Genomic DNA, 23,761 nt, shown 5'->3' on the forward strand with positions numbered 1-23,761 from the left:
TCTGAGTGCTGCTTTTCCATTTATTTCATTATTTTTGTATGGTTTTCTTTGTATTTTTTTTCCTCATGTTTTGTTTTAGCTTCTGAGTTTTGAGACCCCCTTGAGTGATGTGGCATTTTGATCCCACTGAAGTCACAATAAATTTGGGTGCAATTTATTATTGCAAAAAGTTTTCAGTGTGTTCCCAATTGTCAAATGTAGAGAAAAATTGTTTCCAGTAAAGCACATGAACTAATGGAGTAGTTTGCTGGATTGTGGCTGTCTTTGGTCTATACTGGATTCAGCTGGATTTTGTTACTGTTTACTTCATATTTTTATTACTGTGTGCTGGGATGCGTTGCAGCAGCAGCTCGCACATGGATTAAATAAATAAGGGAAAAGATGATAGTGCCCTGAGAAATCAGGAGATCTGCACTTTGAGAAGGGGATGACAATTTCCACCTACCGTACCTAGGTGGAGGACGCGTTACTCACGCTCTCCCGCCTACTGGAGGATGCCATCATTGTTCCTATTTTGCTGACTGTGACCAACAGCAGTTCCCTGCCTGCTTCTCCAGCAGCTCCAGATAACTGTTTTGATGTATTGCTGGATAGATGGGATTTGCACTGCCCTGCAGTCCCGCTGATATAAAAATGCCTTTAAGATCCTGCCTTTCGCATCCTAATCTAGAAAGGAAACAGGAAAAAGGAACTTAAACTCCCTGTACTCAGACAGCAATGAGACTGTTCCAGCCTGCTCCAGTGCTGCGATTTCTTGACTGTGACTTGTAAACAGCATACCATGCAGGGGAAGAGTAACTGGTAACTGCTAATCGTCTGCCCCGGGAAAAGGATACTCTATGAGCGACTGTAAGAATTGGATGGATGTATTTTGGAAAGTATGGACCCTTTAGCACATCTAGTTCTCTACGGATTCAGCCTGATGATTTCAGGTAAGTCTTTGCATTAGTATCTGTAGTTGACCCGTCATGCCGTTCTTGTTTCTCACGCGATGTACAGACCAAACTCATGACTCCTTTACACCAGCACTTATGTTTACTGATTTAAGTACTTGAATTTGTTTCACTGAGTCCGCTTATCTCTATGCAGAGCTCTTACAGCGAGTGGGGGCAGGACTGTAGCCAAGCTACCTAGGAAGATTTAGCTACATGTAGAGCCTGCTGCTACATCTTTTTAATTGTCAAAGTCATTTGTTTGACAGATAACCACATTGCAACAGGGTTTCTCTTCTGTCCAATGGTATTAACCTTTTCATAAATCATATTACTTTAAAACCATTGATGTCTTTCCCCAAGAATATCTGCTCTAAATACAGATTCAATATTGACTTTTTCTGTGACTGACTTTATGAACTGGCCGTGCGGTAGGAAATGTTGATGTTTCTAGGTGTTCTAGTATCTGATTTTAGACAAGGTTTTAGACAAGATCACACAACTGGAATCTAGATGAAAGTCAGTAGAGAAAAAAGGGCAGAAAAATGCACATTATATAAGATCAATTAATAATACTTCAAGTACAGCTAAAGAATGATTCAGTATTTTCAGCAAATGTCATTAGTTCCTCAAGTCAGAAATTAGTCAAGAGACATCTGCAGAAAGGTATATGGTAATATTATACTAATGCAGATATAGGTTTTTAGTATTTGGAGCATTAATGTTAGAGCTGCTTTGCTGAAGCTGTCACAAGCAGAGCCATGAGGAAGCCTGCGCTCTTCCCACTGGATTCCTAGTTGCTCAGCATTTGAGTATTGCTTTTACCATTCACATTTTGATTTTCTACACAGTCTCTCCTGCGTAGTATAACAAGCAAAATCTGTAAAAGAGAAATACAACTCACACAATGACCTTAGACTCTTAACTCACTCCTAACCCTTTCATTGAGGTATGCATAGGTTGTTCCAGTCCATCTCACAGTCAGGTAATGTGGTGTAAAACTGCAGATTGTGCTGCAATGAAAACCAGAAAGTAGCAAGAAAATGCAGAAGTCCTCATTGTTGTGTAACTTGCCTTACAATTTCCAGATTTTCTTGATTAGCAGAATGTTAATAGCTAAGTGAAACTATGAACAAATGCATTTAAGATTAGATATTTGGCATCTACAAAAGGCTAGAGATTAATACAGGCAAAAAACCCTGTGTTTAAAATCCGTTGAATTGCATGTTTATAAGTATTCTTATCTATCCATTGCTGTAATAAGCTGTATCTTGTTTACCAATTCCTCTTTTGTGGCTTAAGCTTCTTGATTGTTTAGCTGCACATTGATTCAACCTATTTAGCCCTCAGATCAATTCCAGCTTTTCACTTTAAGGAGGTATCTGGTGCTGTAAGCATTATAGATGGAGAAGAAAAGAAAGTCCAGTTACCCCAGCTCTTTCTCCTTGTCTCTCCTGTTTCTCTACATGGTAACAAATACTTAACTGACAAAGAAAGCAAGCAGCGTTAAGTCATAAGCCTGGGAGAAGCAGAAGTCGGCTCCAGAGATTACCTATAAACATGGACCATGCAGACAGCTCAGTATTGAAGAGCTGCCCATCACTGCCTTTTTCACAGGGGCTGGCCGGCGAGGTGTGTGCTGTGGTCACACCCGTCTCGATAGATCTGTCAGCTTTCCCGCTTTTGTTTGAGAATGATATCATGTTTCCTGGGGCGAGCGGTGGAAGACAATGCGAGTCCGCTTTCCTCTAGATACTGCAGGCAGAGTTCAGGAAAGCAGGAATGACATTCCCTGAGCAGGGGAGGCTTTACACTCAGTGCAAACAGTGAACTGGCTTAACCTTGTCCCCAGTGATCATGGGCTTCCCTGGGTGTGTTACTGGGTAGGCACAAAATCCACTCCACCCTTTTCCAAGGTGAAGACAGTCGGCTTGGCTCCCATTACAAGAAATGGTCTCTGATTTAATTGCCCTTTTTTTTTTTTTAGCAACAGTACTCCATTTGCAGCTAGAGCTAAAGATCTGTGTTCAGAGGTAATGTTTAAAATCTACACAAATGCCTACTTTTACACTGTGAAAACGATCACTGCTTGCCATAGCAAATGTTCAATTAAACTGGCAAGGGTTTGAATTTAATCCTGTCTGAATTCTTGAAACTAGACTGAGCATCACCATGTGGTGTTCTTTTGGTTGATTATACTCAACAATTTGTAGAATCAAAATGATCCTGGTATCCATCCTGAAGTATGGATTCAAACCCCAAGGTTGTGGCTAGGTACGATCTGTTAAGTCCTGACCAAAGAAGAGCCACAAACTCACCTATTCCCTCAGAAGGTTGAGGACAAAGCAAGGAATGAGTGTCAGAACTTGCCTTTTGTCTCTTAACAACACCCTCAGATGGTCTGGAAATTTGCTTGCAGCTTCTCACAGTGGGCTAACTCTCAGAAATGTTCATGTGTGAGCCTTATTTTAGCAAGATGGCCACCATCAGTAAGAGATTTGTGGAAACCAGCAACAATTAAAACCATTTTCAAGCACATTTTCTGGCAGGAAACAAATACATTGTCAAATGTCTTCGTTCTCCCAGACAGACAGAATCTTCTGTGCTACAGCTTTGCTCCAGCAATAGTCTTAGATCCAGTGGGTTTCTAAAAATACTGGAACTCTTTTTCTTTTTATTTATTTAGCTGTTGGACCCATATATGGTAAAAAACTCAAAAGGTTATATTAGCCTTCAAGAAAGGGTAACAGTGGAGGTAACAGTGCAGTGGCATTCAGTGGTAGCTCTCTATCATCCCTGTTGATGGCTGAGTTTTCTTTGGGAACAGTAGGGGTTATGAAAAAAACCATAAATCCTATATATAACCATTATTATGTGACTCATTTACATATTCAGGAAGTTAAGCAGCTTTTAACATATATTACCAGACAAACAAGCATCACTCTGATGCTGTAGGCTCTACAAAACTGTTGTCAGACCAAAATGGCACCTGAACTTCAAACAGTCCATCCTACAACGGCAGTGGTGGGGCTTTGAGCCTCGCACAGCCAAAGCAGTGAACACAAACCACAGCTCTGTTTGAGCTTTCAGTCTCAGGTATTTCAAAATTACGCTGACTAGGCGTTACATTGACACATAATCTTTCAGATGCCTAAATTAGCAAATTACTGATGTGAAATGCAAGAGAAATTTAAAAAGGGATTACATTCCTTGTTCCTGAAGTGTATTTGATTCATGAGACCCAGCAATTGCATCTGCCTGCCACACTTAGGTTGTTTACCCAGAGGGAACAGCATCCTGGTGCCTTTTTCATGACTCTGAAATTTGCACGGAATTTAGACTTTTCTTATGATGTAACCTTCACCTAATCCAGAAATGATGGGCCTTCCACAGGAGTCACAGGTTGAGTCTCTGACCTGACGAATGTTGGCATTTTTGCACAGTTCTTCTGTTAAGGTGATCAGGACTACAAAATCAATGAATTTCTTTTATGGGAGAGAGCTGTTCTGTTTTAGTTACGCTGCTGGCTATATACTTGCAAAGAAAAAAGTTCCAGCTGTGACTTGATTCTTTGCTCCCTGACTCGGCAGCTGGAAGCCAAAAAAAACAGCTTCAGCCTGTGCAGGCAGCTCTGTGTGCCTACCCGAAGTGAAACTACAAAAGTGGGCAGATTCTTTCCAGTTCTTTAATTTTTCAGATTTAGAGTTTGCTCTTGGTGTGTGCCTGGTCCAGACCTAGTGAGAGGTAGAATAACTCTCAGGAAGCCTGTGTTGCTACAGGCCATTTCAGCAGCTGGGAATAGTCAGGAGTGAAGAGGCATTGCATCAGACCTGGAGGAATCAAATCTAAAAGGGTGAAATGATATCACACTACATTCACAAGTGTTAACATATGCTATTATTTTAGATACAGATTTCATACAAATAGATCTATATACACACACATACACACACGTCTATTAGATTGTTTGCGTAGTTAGTCATAATTAAGATTGTTGGATGGATTACTTTTTTGCTGTAATTTAATTTCAGGGAAAAAAACAAAGTTGTAACATTTTGCAGAAATGGTCTGATACCCACAAGAATTTAATCTGAAAGGCTTTCGGTGGACAAGAAGTAACACAGAAGTCAGAGAGACTGACTGCAGCTGAGCACCTGGCTTTAGAGAAGTGGAGCAGTGGAGTTCGTTCTTCCTGTGCCCACAATGAGAATTACCTGGCTTGGAAACCTGCTCTGTATCCATCACGTAGACGTGAGCCTGCTTGGTCCAGACTTGTCTCTTAAATACACAAAAATCCTGTTCAGCTTTCCATAGAAGACCAAGCAGTCATTGTGGTGTGGAGGGTGGTGGGTAGGCACAGAAGAAATGAACCGAAAATGGAGGCACCTAACACTTGTGTGAAATAGATGTATAGTTCCGTGGCCAGCTCCCACTGTGATGCAGGATCTATCTGGGACTGGAGGGATCAAAATCTTAGAGAAATTTCAATGAAGAACTGTCCTCCAAAGACAGTATCTAACCTGTGCTAGCAGCAAGATAGTATTTACGATGCTGTTCCACTGCGGTTTCAGTGGAGACACATAGCAGAGAACCAGGTCGTGACTGAACTGGAGACTTTCCTGTAAGCAGTTGAAAATGCTGATTGTTTTTTAGGGTATAGATTTGATAACTGTACTTCAGCTAACACCCAAACCAAGAACATGCACCAATAATGATAAACAAGGGTCATATCATAAAGAAGGAAAAAATCCAGTCAAAATTCATTTTGTAATTCATCACCAGGAAATGCAAACTTTTAGGATGTGAAGATATTCTGCATTTACTAAGTTCTGTAAGAATTTTTGAAAGACAGGTTCACAAATGACATTTCTGTATTCAAGGGCAATATATGTAATGCCTGCTCATTGCAGGGGGGCTGGACTAGATGACCTTGAAAGGTCCCTTCCAACCCAAACTATTGTATGATTCTATGATTCTATATGTAAACTTTTTGCTTCGGTGCCAGTATTTTGCTTGCCTGGTATTTGTTTACTTTTTGCATTGTGTCAGCCTGTCTAATGAACTGGCTTTGTTAATTTCCCCCTTGGAATGTAACAAGTCTCTCTTGACAACGCAGTTCCATCTGCACTTCTGATTGTGCGGATGATTTTCTCTTGTGTTATCTTCCGCCTGTTTGTCCCAGACCTCCCATTAGTCAGGGACCTTAGCCTCGTTAGTCACGACGTGTGCTTAGCACCAGAAACATCTCCCACTGCGCTACTCAGAAAAAACAGTAAGTGGCAAAGTGAGGGTACACTACTGCCCAGGCAAGAACATATTAGAGTACGTCTGTCCAGCAGCCAACGCTCACAGACACTTCCAGACAGTTAACCGTATGCATATTGTACGCACAGATATATCCTGTGAAGACTGATGGATTTCCTGTGTTATCTTGCATACTTCAGCTTGGCACATGCACACGAATAACTTACAGTATACATATGCAATGTACTTAGTAGCTTCACGATACAACTTACAAGGACCACCCTTGTTGTGGATGTATTTATTCTTGCTTGCAAGTACTTTCTTGATGGTAGTACCCGTATTTGGCTAGCTGCAAATCCAGCCATATGTAGCTGAACTACAAGCCTGTTCTACTCCAGCTTTCCCACATTCCTCATCCTTTTCCAGCATTACCTAGCGCATTGTCAGCTGGCTGGTCAACAAGCAATTTTTGGTGATATGTGGTTTTACACTTTACTTGCTTATGATCAACCAAGCCTAAGCAGAAGTCAGGAGAAAGAGTCTTTCTGCACTTTGGTTACTTACACGCACGTATTTACGCATCCTCACTGGGAAATGCCCAACCAAGCTGCACCAGTGTTTGTTTTCTAGCTTTTTCATCTCAAAAGATTGCTTTGACTGACTGTGAAACAACTGAAATGTAGAGAAAACAATTTCACTTTATTTTACAAGAATGCAGTTGCATTTCCTTCAGCTGCTCCAGATGTACCCAAAGGCCTGAAAGAAACCATTAGCCTTATTAGCTTTGACAGACTATTTTATTTTTCATACTTGTGCTCTAGTATTCCCACTACTGCTAAGTAGCAAAGTGATGTTCTGTCACAGATTTTTTCTCTTGTACTGGTTTCACAATACCTTCCTTCCACAAATAATGACCTATTTCTAAGGGCAAGAGGTCTCGGTATTCTTTGGGCTGTGAGTTGTCCCACAGCTGCCCAGTAGCATCACATAAGATACAAGTGGTAGGAGTCCTTCCATCTACAACAAGAAAGGTTTTATTGGAAAATCTGACTTTTTGCCTATTTACGAGATGTTTTTCAGCAGCATTTCTGTCTCTCTCTTTTTTTTACCATGCTGCTGCTGCCGTGTGACAGAGAATCTTAATCTGTTTGGGTAATAACAACTTTAGCCTTGTCTTCCTGTGGAGGACTGAGCGGTCAGAGGAGAATTTGACTCACTGGGAGAAATTGTCTGAGGTACTTGCTATCTTTGCATCCCAGATGAAGTTTCCAGAACACTAAGAGACAACTGAACCCATAAAATGAATGTATAATTTCAAAGCCCCCCCAGATTATCTACTTTTTTTAGAGAACAAATAAAAAATAACGAAGATTGGTAAAAGAAATGTTGAGTGCACAGAAAAAGAGGAAATAAAGATTGCCAAATTCCGTTGCCGTATATGTTCTACTCTCCATATGAAAAATGTCCCCAAACCACTAACGTTTTGGGTTAGTTTCTCACTAGCTTCAATATTAAGTAAGAAGTACTCTATTTTTTCTTTTTTCTTTTTTTTTTTTTTTTTCTTCAGGGAAAGGAGACATAAGGACCGGGTCTCAATTTTGTTAACTTATTCATATTTCACTTGCATTATTTCCATCCTGATTATCTTTTAAATAGGCTACTTAGTTAATTTTTTAAAAATCAATGTAATTTATTCAGTACTTCACTAAGAATTAATCAAATGCTATACTTTTTCAGCAAAATTGTTTACATGAATGCCATTTGTTTTTTTGAATAATTTAGTTCAATTTTTTCAATTTGGTATGTGATTTTACACAGAAAAATACACTTAAGGAGGATATTGCCCCACTTGTACCTACAAAAGAGAAATACTGAGGTGCAGGCTTTTTAGCAGGTTAGGTTTGTTGTAAATCAAAACCTTATTCTTTTAAGAAGGGTGACTTCTTGGTGTCGTGTTTGAGAGACTTGAAGGATGAGGGGTTGATGACTTGACAGTGTGGGACACACTTCCATCAGTCCCAAAACGATTTTTAAATCCTGCAGTGAGTGTCATATGCAACTGACAGTTTTACTTTCAGCATAACATCAAACCTATACAAAACACAGATTCTATTTTTTCCTGCTAGTATAGTATCTACATGTTTTACATTCCTATTCCCAGATAGTTAATAGCAGAAATAATTTCTGTTCCAAGCAATGACAGTAAAAAACCATCAGAACTGCCTAAGCATTTCAAATTGCGCCACTTTTTATTCCCCTTGCTTCACGTGATGAAAAAAGGGGTGGAATTTACTGGAAGTTTCTGCCGGCCCCTCTTCTCTTCAATAATACTTTAAAAAATAAAAAACACTTTAAAAGTATTAATCTTTCCACTTACCTCTTACCACATCTCTTCTTTTTCCTCTGTTATGCTCCAAGTGCCACGGAAATTACTTCCAGCTTGTAGTCACTTCAAATAATTAATAACAAAGCTTTACAAATACAAGGAAAATAAATATATCATTAGTTTTGCAATGTCTAAACAATTTCTTTCCTTCCACTACTCAGTATTAATTAATAGCTAAAAGATTTACTCAGAACTTTTCATTCTCAATACACCTTGGAAATATGGACTAGTAATTAAATATGTGTTTGGGGTATGGTTATCCTTTACCTTGATGGAGCTGCTTGCTAGGGTAGAGAGTGTTAGCTGCTCCACAATATTGAACACTTTTCCAATTAACAGGCAACTTTGCAAAGCCCTCACATTAGGTAGGAATTGTCTTGAATATTTCCGTATTCATGTCTGGGGACCAGACAAGGGTTAACAGTGTAAATCTGGAATTATTTAGGCAGAAATTTTCTGAGATGAAAGGACAAATCGTAACACTTTTCTGTTCTCTTTAAGACTTGCTGTATGTACTCTCCTATGGCATTAAACTATCTCAGCTTGAGATTGCTGCATTGTTTTATTCCCAAACTAGTGTCTAGCACCAATTCCAATGTAGGGAAATGATGTTTTAAACTTTATCAGAGACTTTCTTGCTCTTTGGGCAGACCTGTGGCTGGGATGTGTTCCAGGGAATTTCTGAGAGCTGTTTCTTCCAGCTGGTCCTGGCTGAGTTTTGCTGGTGCAACACAGCACAGAAAATGTGATGACTCTGTGCCTGTATGAATGGCAGTTTGGTGGGGAATGAGAACATACAGGGGCTGCAGAGACAGCGTGATACATACTTACTGTCTGCTCAGCACAGTTCTCCCAGGTGAATATCTACTAGAAAGGCTGTGAAAGATAGAGCCAGGTATCACCTCGTAAGAGAGAGCATAATCATGTAGTTACGAGTGGGCCAAGAGGAACTGCAAAGGCCTCCCTGTGTTCATTTTGCCATCAGGGTTATAGCAGGTGTGCTATTACTTACACTTACTGCTTTTGAGGATGCCAGTTTCTCTATGGTGGAAAGGCTCAAACCACTGCACCACAGTGAGTGTATGTCATAAATACTGGGCAACGAATCCTCTCTGCATGGCATCTCCCATTTCCAGTACTAGCCTTCTGCAAGTGCTCTTTCTTCTCAAAATCACTTTGCACACACAGCAAATTGCCTTCCTGACAAGGTCACTTCTTCAAGGACCAGGGCAGGAGTCAAAGGATTTTTCAAGGAAGCACAGAGGATTGTCACTGATATGGAGACAGGATGTTTCCTGTCTGTATTTGTTGTGCTTTTCTCAGAAAGCTAAATCCTGTTGTCCTTATTTAGTCCTTACGTACTCAGATTCTTCATGAACATCAAGTCTAGGATTTGCTCAAGTTTCACCAGACTAGGTAAATTTCTTTTTAGTGAGGACGTTTGGGTTAGATTAAGTTGCCCTATCAGAAAGAAATGCTGTAGGAATCCCTAAGCATAAAGCATATGTGCATCTTACACTTTACTGTTTTTTTTTTCCACAGTCGGAGGGCAGCAACTCCTAGTGGAGTCAAAGAAAGCCTTGCTATCACCTCAGAGGCCTTAGGCTGGCTTTAAAATACCAGTTCTGTTAGATTCTGTGTTGAACAAGTGAGTTGCCTTCAATTTAATATGCAGCTAGGGTTTGGTTTTGTTGGGTTTTTTTGTGCAAAATACACCTAAAACATAGCTTTTCTTAGTGCAAAACTTTCATTTGGATGTATTTTAATTTCTGCTTGCAATATATTCCAGCTTCGAAACCTTAGGTGCCAAATTATGCTTTGTGTATTATTCCGTACTTATGCATAGATATTAATCCCTTTTAGACACAGAAAGGCTTTATGGTGTTCCTCCAAGAACACATGAAACTCCGTCTGTGCTTTGCCTCACCCAGCTGTCTAGGTTACTCTGCAGCGTCTAATATGACAAAAACACACCTGTATTTAGACAATCAATCAGAACACTATCCATCCACCAGTGGCTAGATTTTTATAGAATCATAGAATGGTTTGGGTTGGAAGGGACCTTAAAGATCACCAAGTTCCAACCCCCCTGCCATGGGCAGGGACACTTTCCACTAGACCAGGTTGCTCAAAGCCCGATCCAACCTGGCCTTGAACACTTCCAGGGATGGGAATTTTGATTCATCTGGAATAATCACAAGTGTAAATAACCAATACACCTGAGCTGTGGTTTTTCTAGAACTTGATTATACAACTTGTATTACTGCAAAGAAACAGAGAAGTGTGCAGCAAATGCCCCGAGTCTGATATGACCTTGCTTTGCTATGTCTCGCATAGGAATCAAAGGCAACAAGAAAGTTAGTCCTCAAAACTCAAGACTTCTACTAGTTTTTCTTAGTGTATTAAAAGATTGAAATGCAGCAGGGGAAGGAGGTGTTATTTTCACCTTTCAGTCTGTGTTGGAAGTGAGAGGAACAGAAAAATGCTACAGAAATGGAACTGGAGCCCTGGACAAGCACCCATCCTCTGAAGGACCCGAGCAACTTGGGCCCATACCTCTGTATTGGAAAGACAGTTGCAGCTCTGTGCCCTGTGGATGCTAAGCAGAAACATCGAAGTATTTCAGTTCTGATCTGCAGCACCCTGCCTGACCTCAGCACACATAATCATGGCAAGTCACAGAATTTAGATCCAGATTCAATTCTGAGTTTCACAGAAGTTTGCAGAAATCAGGGTCTTGCAATTTATGTTTTTAAGAATATCTCTGCCTGGCACCTGATCCTTGCTGATATAAACTAAAGCCCTCTGCTTTCAGTGTTGGTGACTGTTGAATTATATCTGCCTTCAGCCAATGCCTCAGACCCTTAGTAAGATCACAAATGTTCCTCATACAATTTTAAAAATGTTGCAATAAATGCCCTATAAAATGAATGCACGAGTCTGGCCTCATTTCTATCACAGGCTTGTTTATAACTTTGTTCAGAGGATTTATTTTTGTAACATGAAGCAGGACGAATTGACTTCGCCGACCCACACCTTTATGCAATATTTACTTTAACGTCCATTGCATCCTTTCCAGAAGGTTTCATTTCTCCATTATGCAACCCAAGTTATCTGGGCTGGCACATTAAAGGGTGGTAGCTGTGGCTGCCTGGCTGGGTGTGGTGAGTGTCAGTGCGCTGTCAAGATACTCCAGTCCCCAGAGTGTTTGCTGGCATTGAATGCAGAGGAGGACCTCCTCCCTTGGCCCCAAGCACGGCAGAGACGCACGCAAAGACTGCAGTCAGCGCTAAGACCTTTTGACCTCCCTTATCTAAGACTATACTCTTTCCTTCCAATCAGAGAAACATTTGGAAGCTGAGTGGCACTAAATACTGGGTCTCTCTGTGTAAATACAAAAAATACTGGTATCCAAAGCAGGAAAATAGGTGTGATGAACAAAATAAATCAATTATTCTTCCTGTTTCAGCTGGAAAAAATGTTACTGTTTCCCTTCTCCTTACACTGAATTTCAAAAGTAAAGGGAAACGCCTGTTATTTGCAATTTTTTGATTATAGGGGAGCTGTATTTCCCTCCTGCTATGCACATTTGAACAATTGAATCTGTAGGACTCTGTCGGAGACTGTTTTAATTAGGCTTGTATCTATCACTTTCAAAGAACTCACATCTCCGTGTATTTCTGGCAGTTCTATTGATCAAAGTGAGCCATTTTGATTGATTTAAACCCACCCTCATAAAAAATGGCTTTACTAGTGCTGCCGACTTGCTCTTTGTTTTTGAGAATGTTTCTTTGTGCCGTGGTTCTTGCTGCTGTCTGTTAGGCCTTCAAATGGTTAACGTGAATGATTATGAAATCATTAATCCATATTCATAAAACAGCTGGAAAAAAATACTCCAAGTGTTCAAAGTACTACCAATTACTATAAATGAAAGATCTATCTGCTTTACATCTGTTCATACTTATGAAATCTATGTAAAGGACATAAAAGAAACACTTCTAAACTGACAACCTTATGATCTACTGACCTTGTTACCAGCAAAGCACCATACTGGAGGCATTTATGTACCTGTCTAACTATCCAAGGATCTATCTGCTTCTGCTGCCCACAGTTTTCTTGGGGCTTCTGCACAGCTCTTAAAACAAATTCCACAAGTTTGCAAGGCTTATTTCCTCTTCTGAGAAGAACAAGGTCCATCTGTTCATGACATAGAAAGTAAATCCTAAAGTCAGTGTAGCAGAATAATCTACAGTCTTCCTATTTTTCACAAAAACTGCAAGACACCAGCCAGAGCAACTCTGAGTACTGGGTGAAACAGCTTATCTGGTGATTTGATCAGCCACGTAATCAAACTCTGTAGTAAAATTTTTTCACTTGCTGCTTTTTTTCTTAGGTAAAGTAGAAGCAGCACTGGACCTCATACTGATCAATTCATTCCCTCTGGTGGGCAACTCCGAGACATCACTTATCTGTATCACTTCCAAATGGCGCTCCCGTGAGTCTATCACAATAGACCGAGACCAGGAGGACATGACAAACCAGCACCGGGAACCGCTGGAAGTTAATGAAGATGCAAAGAGAGCAACAGCCAAAACAGTGGTGTGGAAGAGGGAACAGGCCAGTGAAACTATTGGAGCATATTACTGTGAAGGGAAACTCAAGGATGAGGTGACAAGGATACACACCATGAAGATGCCACTAGGAGGTACTGTATGGTGGTCAGATCTGAATTTTGCATGTCACTGCCTGCAGATGGGCAGTTATCCCTGGTTGACACAAGTAGGCACAAACATGGCTCCAGAGCGAGCAAGGCAGTCTGAGTCAACAAAAATAGACCTGGCTCAAGCCTGTGTTTTTTTTCTAAAGTGCAGAGACAACTGATCAATACTAGCTGCTAGTCATTTCCTCATGGAAGTTAGTCAGACATCTGCAGGTATTCTGCCCATATCGGGCTATTGCCAGGAGCACAAAGTCAGGTGGCAAATAAGGTAAGTACTGGCCTCACCAACCCCATGCAGTAACACATACGGTGACTCCTGCACTGGGCTTTTCACATCCCAGACCCTTGATTTCTAAACATGCTTCCATTTTAAAGTCTTGACAGGTCTGAGATGTAGATAGCTAAACATCACTATCTTTTTTTTTTTTTTTTTTTTTTAAACAAATGGGCAGCCTAGGCCTAGAAAATAACTGCCTTGCCAAAAGTTCAGTAAAACTACAGATCAGCAACATTGGAACTGCACAGTCTGCGTCTGTATGGAAAAAAACAATCCAGCTCAACATTGGAAAGAAACTCCAGAGAAGTTTCCCAAATATCTGAGAAGGTTATTCACAAATATCCACTATGGATTTCATTATTGACTTGGGTTTGGTTTTAAGGCCATGCACAGTAGAAAAAGCAAATGTGGCAGGGAGATGGTAGGATGAGAAGGTGGGATTTCTAAGGTCTGGCACTCTAGCCATTAAATTACTTGTTCTTATGTGTAAAATTTCACTTGTCTCTGGACCTCATTAGACTTCTGGGACATGTTCCAAAGCAGAGATCACCACAAACTACAGAAAAATGTAAGGAATTTTGGCCAATTTTCTTCAGCAAATCAAGTTTTCAAAACTTCATCTGATTTTTACTAGAGTTCACCATATTGCTATTGGTTTGTGCCATGGCAGCTGGCCTGTGAGGAGAGTCAACACTTTTAATCCTTCTTTATGAGGTTTTAGTAAGAGCAATTATCATTGCTCATATCTCCTGAAGTTATATAGCAATTTTAGAAAAAGAGGTTTTTCATTTGTCCAAGAAATACTAAGTATGGGAACACTAGAAGCAAGGTGGGCAGGACAAGTCCATTTTTCTTCGGGTTATGTTTTCTTTGATCAAATATGGTCTTTGAAGGGTTGGACTGGTCACCAAGAAAGCTCTGCAGATGCAGACTGACAACCCCATTGTTTAAAGGAGGCTGCAATGAGTAGGAGATAAGACAACAGTCCATGGAAAGTCAATGTGACCTTGCCTGCGGCAGAATGCCAGTGAGCTGAGCACATCTCTGGCTGTCCTCTAGAACAACCTCCATGGGTGGAAGAGGGTCTTCTGAATCACCCCGTTTTTTGCACTTTGTGGACCGAGCAGCGGAGAATTTAAAGTAACCAAATTTTTAGAGCTTCCTATGCGACAGAAGTTGTTCTAACCAGAAATAACTCAGCATTCACACCTGTGGTAGGTAGGTAGGTTTCTTCAAATAATTTCTGGGTTGGAATCCATTACCCAGATTTTCTCTGCAAAAGCTTTCTCTGACAAAATTTCAGCTAGCAACTTGTTGGACGTGTATAATCTAAACAGTCTAGATAGGTGAGAAAGAGGCGCGACAGAAATTCTCAAAGCTATTAACGTGCACAGAAAGAGGAAGAGGAGGTCAGTGAAGGACTGTGAGGTTTGGCAAAGGATCTGTAGTTGGAAAACAGGCCTTTTTCCCCCTTGACTGTTGTTGCCTGAATAATTTTTAAAGGCAGAATGTGTTTTTCAAAACCAGAAATTGAGCAAGAGTTGCACTGTGTGGTTTCCCACAGAGGACAAAAAACGCACGGGAAGGAGCAGCACTTCTGAAAATCCCACAGCTGTTTTGCAGCCTCAGGGCAAGAAGCTGCTGAAACACTCACTAAGCATGAGTCATTTTCGTAGCCCCACTGACTTCAGTGATAACTGTCATCTGCCTAATTATGTACCTGTTATCAGATATGTAGACACAGTGAACATTTTTGCTGTATCATACAGAAAGAAAACAGGTTCATTTTCCTGATTTACACTACACATGCATGATTCTGAAAGTAACAAGTCAATTCTCCTGAATTCTTTATATTTTAGCATTATGGTTACATATTTAATATTCATACATGCAATCAGAGGAAACAGATTATGCTTTATACGCGTATGGGGAGAAATGTTTACACTATATACAGCACATATATCTACAATAGAATACTATGTAGCCTGTTCTGCATCTAGTCAAATATAATTTATGCACTTTCTCTACACAATAAATGTGTATTTTCAAACTGAGTTTCCCCCACAGAATATGTCTAGAGCAGGCAAAGGGACAATAATGGAAATGCTAGCCACAGAGCGTTATGGCACTTGCCCTGTAATTCAGTTCATTATGTCTCTATAAGGAATTGGCACACTCAAGATGTGAAATCATAAAATACAAGTCATTATCTAAAAATGCTTTGGAACTGAGCCCACCAGGGGGTGCGTGTTCCTTTCTATTGCAACAATACTCTGAAGAAAAAGCCTTGTGGTTAAACTAAACAACATACAAAGAAAAGAAAATGGGAATACAAAAGTTTAACATATTGTTAAAACAATTAGTGATGCCTCTCTAAATTTGGTCCAAAACCCACTGCAACTGAAACACTTAGGATCATTTGTAACTAGCAATTAATTTTTGAGAAAGCTGTAGAATTTTCTTTTCCTAAATAGATCATGATTTTCACCATGCATTTGTTAATAATAAGTAACTTCTAACTCAGGAGCTGAAGTTAGGACTGCTTTCAGTTTTTGTTTGCCTGTTTCTAATGAGATCTTATTTCATTATTCTATAAGAGAAGTCTCTGATTCTCTATGATGTAAGTTCAGATACTAGTGCCTAGGTGACAGGGCAAACGCTTAACAAATTCCCATGCATGTGCTTAGTGTCATGCAGGAAGAGTCCTGCTGAAATCACTTGGATAGCTCTTACAAAGGAATGAAAACATGCGGCAGAGGCTCAGAGCACAAACACTAGAACTGCACAGGGGATGGAAATTCCCTTCTGCAAAGTACTGTGAGTTTTAAATCGTTGTCTTATTTCCAAACAGAGACAAAACATTAAAACATCAAAATTCTCCAAGAAATAATATTCTGGGAGAGAAGCTGGCTGGGATTGATAGAAATGTCTTCATCTTTACTCAAATTTTCTTTCTTTAATTTTGCATCACATAACACAAAAATTTTGGTTCTTAATTAAAATGCCATTCTGAAATGGCAGTATTAAAAGTTTCTTTCTTCAAATATTGCAAGAATACTACCCTTTTTTCCCCCTCAGATTTTACAAAGTAATATTGTGGAGGTACTGACACAGTTTCAGCCTCATACAAACTCTGATGTAGCATCTACGTGCTCATTTTTTGCAGCTCTATTACTTGTATGACGTAACAGAAAGCATGATATATCAGAAATGAAGTTCATAATTTTTTCTCTGCTTTCTGATCCTATCTCTGTGTATTTTTTGCAACCAAATTTCAGCCACAGACTCCAAATTTGTTTTCTGCAACCATCAGAATGAACTAAAGTATACTTCGTTGACAGTTTTCTAAAAACGAACCAAAAAAAAGAGGCATGACTATAGATAAATGGCAAATTTTTATTAACCAGTTCTCTAACAGTTCATACTAACCTGTGTATATGTTCCTTAAAGAAAATATTCCCTGTGAAATAAATGCACCTTTAATAGAAAAGGAACCTATGCAAATGCAGAGCTAACTAAGAGCATGAATGGCTCTTCAAGGATTTCTTCCAGCTGAGGTTCAGGTGGATCTTTTTGTTGGAAAGGTCCCGCTCACCTTGCTGGTGAGGCAGGCGGCAGCAGAACTGGGCTCCCAGCAGCTGAACAAAACCAAGATGCAGGACGGACTTACCCAACAGGAACTTGCACAAGAGGAACTCTAAGGCTAAACAGCCTCAAAAACAGAAAGAGAAAAGGGGCTGGTGAAAATTAACGCCCCACTCCCCTGGGTGCTGCAAAAGGGAAAGTACAAAGGTATAACAATATCACCTAGGTAAAGAGCTGAATAGTTTGGAAGCTTATCTAATTTTAGAAGAGTTTCTGTAAATTTTTTCCCATATGACATATCAGTAACAGTATGGCATAAAAACTCAGAGCTAAAAATGGACAGAAAAACTGAATTTGTCCACAAAAAAACTTCACAGCTTTCCCTTGGAATTTTCCAGCTAAATGAGAGGAAGTGTGCTTAACTTCCAACTTGTTTCAAAGTAGTGTTGCAATTAAAATTATCATTTCACTGGTTTCAAAAAGTACTGTCTCTTCAGATTTTTCTGTCCCTTCCCCAATTATCTTCTGATGTTTTTTTCCACTAGTGATGATGAGGAAGCACAAAAATCTCATGAAAATCCCTCTACCTACCACTCTGTTCTTTTTATTAAATCAAGAACTATAAACAAATGTATGAAAGTACTTTTCTTGTTAAGCAGAAGAATTAATTTCAGTTTCCCAGCTGGCAAATTGAACAATGTCACTTATCTAAACAGTTCCTCCCACAGAGTTTTTATTTTACTTAAGCCGCATTTGCAGAGGAGAATATTTGGGTATAAGTACCACTGGCTGTGAATATGGTTTATTTCTTTTTTTCTTAGTGCAAGCCAGCACTCTCAGTATTTATAGAGAGCATGGTGAACTAACATAGGCAGACACCTACTCTGTCTTACCACATCTCCCCCAGACCCTGCATGACTCTGGTCTCCTGAAATATCTTGACTGTTCTGCATTATACAGCTTAAACAGAAAAGAACGGAGTCACTCAGGGTATTTGGTTGCCAATGACAGATTGTTCCCTGCGACACATTTTCCAGTACTTTATCCAGTCTGCTTTAAAAGTGTTTCAAGGGATGAAGAAACTTGGGAAAATATTTTACAGCCTCCTGTAGCTCCTAGTTAGGAAGTGTTTCCAGTTACTGAGCCAAAATCCTTTTTTTTTTTTTTTTTTTTTTTTTAAATTTTAATTCATGCCCCAGGTTCTAGTGGCAGTCTGTTGTTTCAGGACACTGGTGAGACCTCTGTCTTTCCCAAAACATAGAGTTGAGACTGCTGGAGATTAAGAGTCAGTGTGTGTACTCTAAAGAAATCTAAATGTCAAAATCTGAGTCAGGGTCATGCTATAAACCATTCTCAGCTTTCAACCCACAGACCAGATAGAGACAATAACTGCTGCCATTTAGCCCATTTTTTCTGTCCTGTTCTGTTTTCAGCCTCATTCCACCCTGTGGCATTAACTGTTACAGCAAATAAGGGAGAGCATGTGAATATCTCTTTCATCAGAATGGCAGCAAAAGAGGAAGATGCAGTGATCTACAAAAATGGTAATTAACCTTTCTTTCTTCTCTTTTCTCTTCCTGCTATTATTGTCTTAGCCACATGCCATGCAACTGTTCTAAAGTCATTGCTTGTGATGCCCATGCTGTGCAACCGGAGCAGACATAATTCCTCATGCATTTAATGTTTCCTGAAGAAGCCATTTGCCATATCCAATATATTGAGCTGACCTGTTTCTCTTCCGCCAGAATGCCAAATCCTCTTTTTATACTTTTGCTTTGTTTCTCATTTTCTTTTTTGATTTCCTTCTATATCCCCTCATATATTTGCCTAGCTTATTTTAGCATTTTTTTTTCTTTGTTGCTGTGCCACTGTCAAAGCCTAGTTACTGCATCTTTTGTTGCATTTCTACTCTTTTCAAGTGCCTCCCTTTCCTTCTTCAATGGCTTTCAGTGGCCATTTAACTTCTGTGACACTCTTCAGGCTAAGAAATAAAGCACTAGTAATCTGCTATTAGAAAGTCAAAACTGTCAACAAAATCTAATCCTTGTTAGATTCAAGTACAAAAAGCAGTTAGGTTGTGAAATTTATGACCCCAACTTTTCCATCTAACATGGCACCTAAGTCACATGTAACTCATTGTTCAGCTGTGTGTTGCTACTGCTTGACGCTTGGAAATATGTGCAGTTTGCTATCTACACTACTAGAAATGTAGTAAAACACAGCTCACTAAACTCACCATGCCTTTGTATTTAATAAGAGTGTTAGACCCCAACAAATTATAGCTGTGGAAAACACACGTAATGTACTGGTCCACCTTCATCTACTGATAGTCTAGCTTACAGTGAGCTACCAGGAAACAGGGATTAAATAGAGCAGGATGAGGTAAGGAAGCGTCAGCGTACTTCAAAAGAATGCGTGCAGTGGATCAGCACCAGTTCCTGAATACTTGGAGCAATTCCCTGCAGGCTGGAAGAGAAAAATAACAAAAATGTGTCTTTTTAAAAGGCAACATGCAAAGCAGAGTTTCTTAAAGACCTGTTTCTTCGCTCTTCAGAGATCCAGAATGGCAGTGCTCAGTGGAGAAAGTTTGCCATTACTTGTCCTTTAAGGGTCCCCAGGGAAATTTTGTGGTGTCCTGTCAGCATTTTCTCATACAAGAATGAGCTGATAATGTTGGAGCAAGAGTGATTACATCATGGTCCTGCCTTATCTGGGATTCCAACTGGAAATTTAGCAAAAATCTTTAAATTAACCATGACTCTGGACAGTAGGTCAAGTTCTCCACCTGAGATTGCAGCTGAAATGGCATCCCTGAGGAATCCTAATACAGGAGCTGGCAAAGAAAATACTTGTCCTGTTATATTTAAATGTTGCAGTCTTTCCCTTCAGTCGTTTAAAGTACCACTTGCCCCTTGCGGACCCTCACAAAGGCTGTCTAGAGAATGAAACTTCTGCTGAACAAGTCTGCTTCAAGTCATTGGCATAACTTTTGGTACCTTGGAAAACAAGCCACAAAAATTGAACCTTGCTAACAGACTGTGGGCATAAGACTTTCTTAATATTTTGCTGCTAGGTTTGTTTGCAGCTTGTAACTCAAAAGAGACGCAAAAAAACCCCCACAGTTTCAGAACCCATCTCTTTCATTCTTTGCTCTTTTTCTTTGGCCCCGTTTTCTCAAGGAACCGTTAAGTGTTGTCACGGACTAAACTGATCCAAGATCTTTTTGCTGTTTTGATTATGATCCTCAGCAAAGTTTTATGTTCCTGGGCTGCCTGAAATTTGACTACAGTCAAATTGATTCTATGATTGTATGTATGACCACAGACAGTAAAGGTCCTGCCTGACACAATTTACCTTCTAAATTATTCCAACAAAGTCAGAAAAGTTGTTTCCTTATCAGTGTAACTGTAAGGGGATGTGGAAGGTAAGGGCTTTTGATTTGTGGGAGTATCATCTGGTTAATGGTCATGCAGTGTAAAAGACTAAGACAAGAAACAAGAAGTAATAAAAAGACACGCAAGCCCCAAGGAGTAGCAGAAGACAGCAAAAACATCAAAGGGCAGAACTCTCCAGCTTCAGAGGGCCACTGAGGGAACAATGTGAAGCCCTGAGTAGCTTCATCCAGAGCTCTGTAGGTGCAAGATTTGGGGAGCAGGATCATCATGGATCACAAGGGGAAGGAGGAAACAGGTTATGGCATGATTGATGGGAACTGTGAGCGTGTGTAGAAGTAGTGAGATATTTAGAGAAAGAGCCAAACAGGAGAAAGGGAAGGCTCAAGAGAACACGAAAGGAACCAGCATGGGAAAATAAGGTGGGAGGCAGGTAAAAGGTGCCACTGGTCTGGCCAAGCTCTGCACTACAGTTGATCTGATCCTATTAAACTCTATTCTTCATTATCCTCCAACACATGTGTGCTTTCTGTCTGCTACGCATATGTATAATCTTCTAGGGACCTTCAGGCCAGACTAGAAGGCACAACAGGTTTGACTCCTAGTGACTGGAAACACAGGCTAGGGGTCAAAGGGTCTTGTATGGCCAGTGGCAGTAACCCGAGAGATTAAGTGTCTAAGGCCAGTTATGGTAGGGACCTACTTGTGCGTGTGCTTGTGTGCAAGTGTGACACCAGCAAACTTTCAGCCAGGCGAACCAGTGAGTAGGATAAGAGGTCTGAGAACCAGCTATTAGAGAGACTGTAGGTCCAGGCCAGCTCAGACCCGTTTTGGGGTGTGTGAGTGTGTGAGATCTGCCAGCAAGCCTGAATAGCTGGCAAGTGAGAACAGGACTGGGCTGTCCGGGCTGTTGATGTGCATGAGTCCCGTGCGCACACACAGTACGGTTCTGCTGCGCGGGTCTGTTGGTGGCTGGCCTTGTCAGCACAGTGTGTGTGAGCATGTGCATGTCTGTTTGGGTGACAACTGGCTGGACCTGGCACTAGCCAACGGGCAGCAGCCTTGCTCTAACACGCTGGAGTGGAAGGACTCCCAGGGGTCCTGAAGTCCACTGGATGCAGCTTCTCTTTGACAGCAACCAATGTTCAAACGTTGTTACTTGGTGTTCCAGAGGGATGGGAGAAGACGAAATGCTATTGGCCTACTCAGCAAGCACGTATGACCAACTATAGCAAACCTAGAATAACACAGATAAGCTCCCTTGCTGAAAAAAATAGAAGAGGCAGAAACACATTAAGTCTGGGAAGAAAAGATAAAGCTGTGCTGCATTCTTCCTGCTTCGGTCTGCTAAGTAAATCTTTGTGGTACTTAGATTAAATAGGACCTGGCTGGCATTTGCTGTTTGACTCCTTCCAGCCACACTAGAATCCTTACAGGTGGTCACCCCTCACTTCAGGAAAGGCCAAGAAACTAAATTAACCACTAGGCTCTTAGCAACATTCCTGTAAAGCAAGACTGAATTTGAACTTGTTTATCCCATTCACCTACAAAATATCCTCAAGATCTAGCTTCTTTTTTACTTGCACCTCTCCAGTTACCAAAACCTAGTATGGCTAAAGAGCTGTCAACAAATTCATAGCTAATAAATAGATTCTGCTGCTTAGCACATCCCAGCTGTCCTTCCTCAGTAAACAATGCAAACTCACTTCTGTCTGTACAGGGTTAATGACTTCTTTCTGCTGTATCTGTGTGCTCCTTCCCCAGGTTCCTTCATCCACTCTGTACCCAGGCATGAAGTGCCAGGGGAGCTGGAAGTCTCCTATCCTCAAGTTCAACCACAGGATGCAGGGGTTTACTCTGCCAGATATATAGGAGGAAACCTCTTTACTTCTGCTTACACGAGGCTTATTGTCAGACGTAAGTTCCATTAATGTGTGCTGACGATTAATCGTTTAAAGTCATAATGAATATGACGTGAAACTTACATTGTGCCCAAATAAGGGCCAAAATCTCCCTTGGCATAAGCTGCTGTCAGATTATGTCAGAAAATTTTTTTTCCCCAATGATGCTTGGTACAAGCTGATACTGATTCAAGCAGCTGAGAGAGAAAATAATTCAGATTTAGGTTCAATTTGTCTTAGCTATTGCCAGGACAGCTACCTCTCTTCTCAGCATCTCAGCTTTTCAAACATCAGGTAAGGATGGATGAAGAATGTAGCACTGCGTCACCCGCAAATATGAGGTTGGGTCTGATCACAAAACAGAAATTTTCAAATGTCTCTGTTCTCTGTGGTGCGCTACATCCATTTATCCTAAGATTTATCATCTTTAGCATACATTATTGAATTTCAAAAACTACTCCAGCCTTAGTTAGCTCTTAAAGTTCACCTTCCAGTGGACGACAGGACCAGTTTACAATGCAGGCGGATATTCTCCATTACTTGTAGCTCACGCTGCTATGTCTATTTTCATCAGATATAAAGGAAATTATATTCCATTAACTTAGAAATATAAAAGCAATATGCAAAAATAAATAGCTGTTCAAATATCTTCTATTATGGAGAAAATGTTTCCAACAGTAAAATGTATTTTACTTGCAAACATCCACACAATACTTCCAGATGTCACAAATGAATCAATATAATGCCCCAGATTTAGATTCTGAAGCTATTGCCACCTTACTAAATTAAATGGTCCAAGATATGTTCTCTACTTCAGCGCCAAGCTGCACAGCAGAAGACTTATCCATAAATTCTGTCACCTGCCTTGAAACAGCCTTTTGTCTTGTCTGTCCTGCCTATTGGGAAGACCCCTGGGGCACAGTCTGGGAGAGTGATAAGGAGCACACTAACAATAAAGAGAATGGATGATTATGTGCCACTGCTCAAACACGTCTTGTCTTTCTTTCAATTAGCATTGTAGACACAGACAGAGGACTTTTAGCAAAGCTTTTTTTTTTTTCAGTATCCACATGTAAGAATTTCATTCCGGTAGCAGGAGGAGATAAAGTTCCAAGTGCCATGTTGATTCGTTAAATGCTTGCTGAAATCTGAAAAAGCTGATCTGAGTCTGGGTTACACACTTTTAGTGAGCCTGCCTCAGGACTTTCCAGGTTGATTACTCTTCTCAGCCCTAGCTTTACACTAGAGGAAGTCATGAAGGTCAGACTCTGTCGTGTAAGAAATATTGTTATAAACCAAATACTGAAAATTATTGAGTCCTCTC

General features: G+C 40.4%; 1 protein-coding gene across 3 annotated transcripts in view; it reads left to right on the forward strand.

Moving 5' to 3' along the window:
- Nucleotides 1-534: 534 nt before the first annotated feature.
- TEK (TEK receptor tyrosine kinase) overlaps nt 535-23,761 on the forward strand; it is a 44,379-nt gene continuing 21,152 nt past the window's right edge. For 2 of the 3 annotated variants that reach the window (XM_075447122.1, XM_075447123.1), the window contains exons 1-4: nt 535-932; nt 12,956-13,267; nt 18,578-18,688; nt 22,301-22,453. In XM_075447122.1, the coding sequence (XP_075303237.1) occupies nt 881-932; nt 12,956-13,267; nt 18,578-18,688; nt 22,301-22,453 (628 nt within the window). In that variant the 5' untranslated portion in view covers nt 535-880. The remainder of the gene's footprint in view (nt 933-12,955; nt 13,268-18,577; nt 18,689-22,300; nt 22,454-23,761) is intronic. The other variant, XM_075447124.1, reaches the window with a different exon arrangement.

Source organism: Opisthocomus hoazin, chromosome Z (assembly GCF_030867145.1).
Source record: "Opisthocomus hoazin isolate bOpiHoa1 chromosome Z, bOpiHoa1.hap1, whole genome shotgun sequence".
Lineage (NCBI taxonomy): Eukaryota > Metazoa > Chordata > Aves > Opisthocomiformes > Opisthocomidae > Opisthocomus > Opisthocomus hoazin.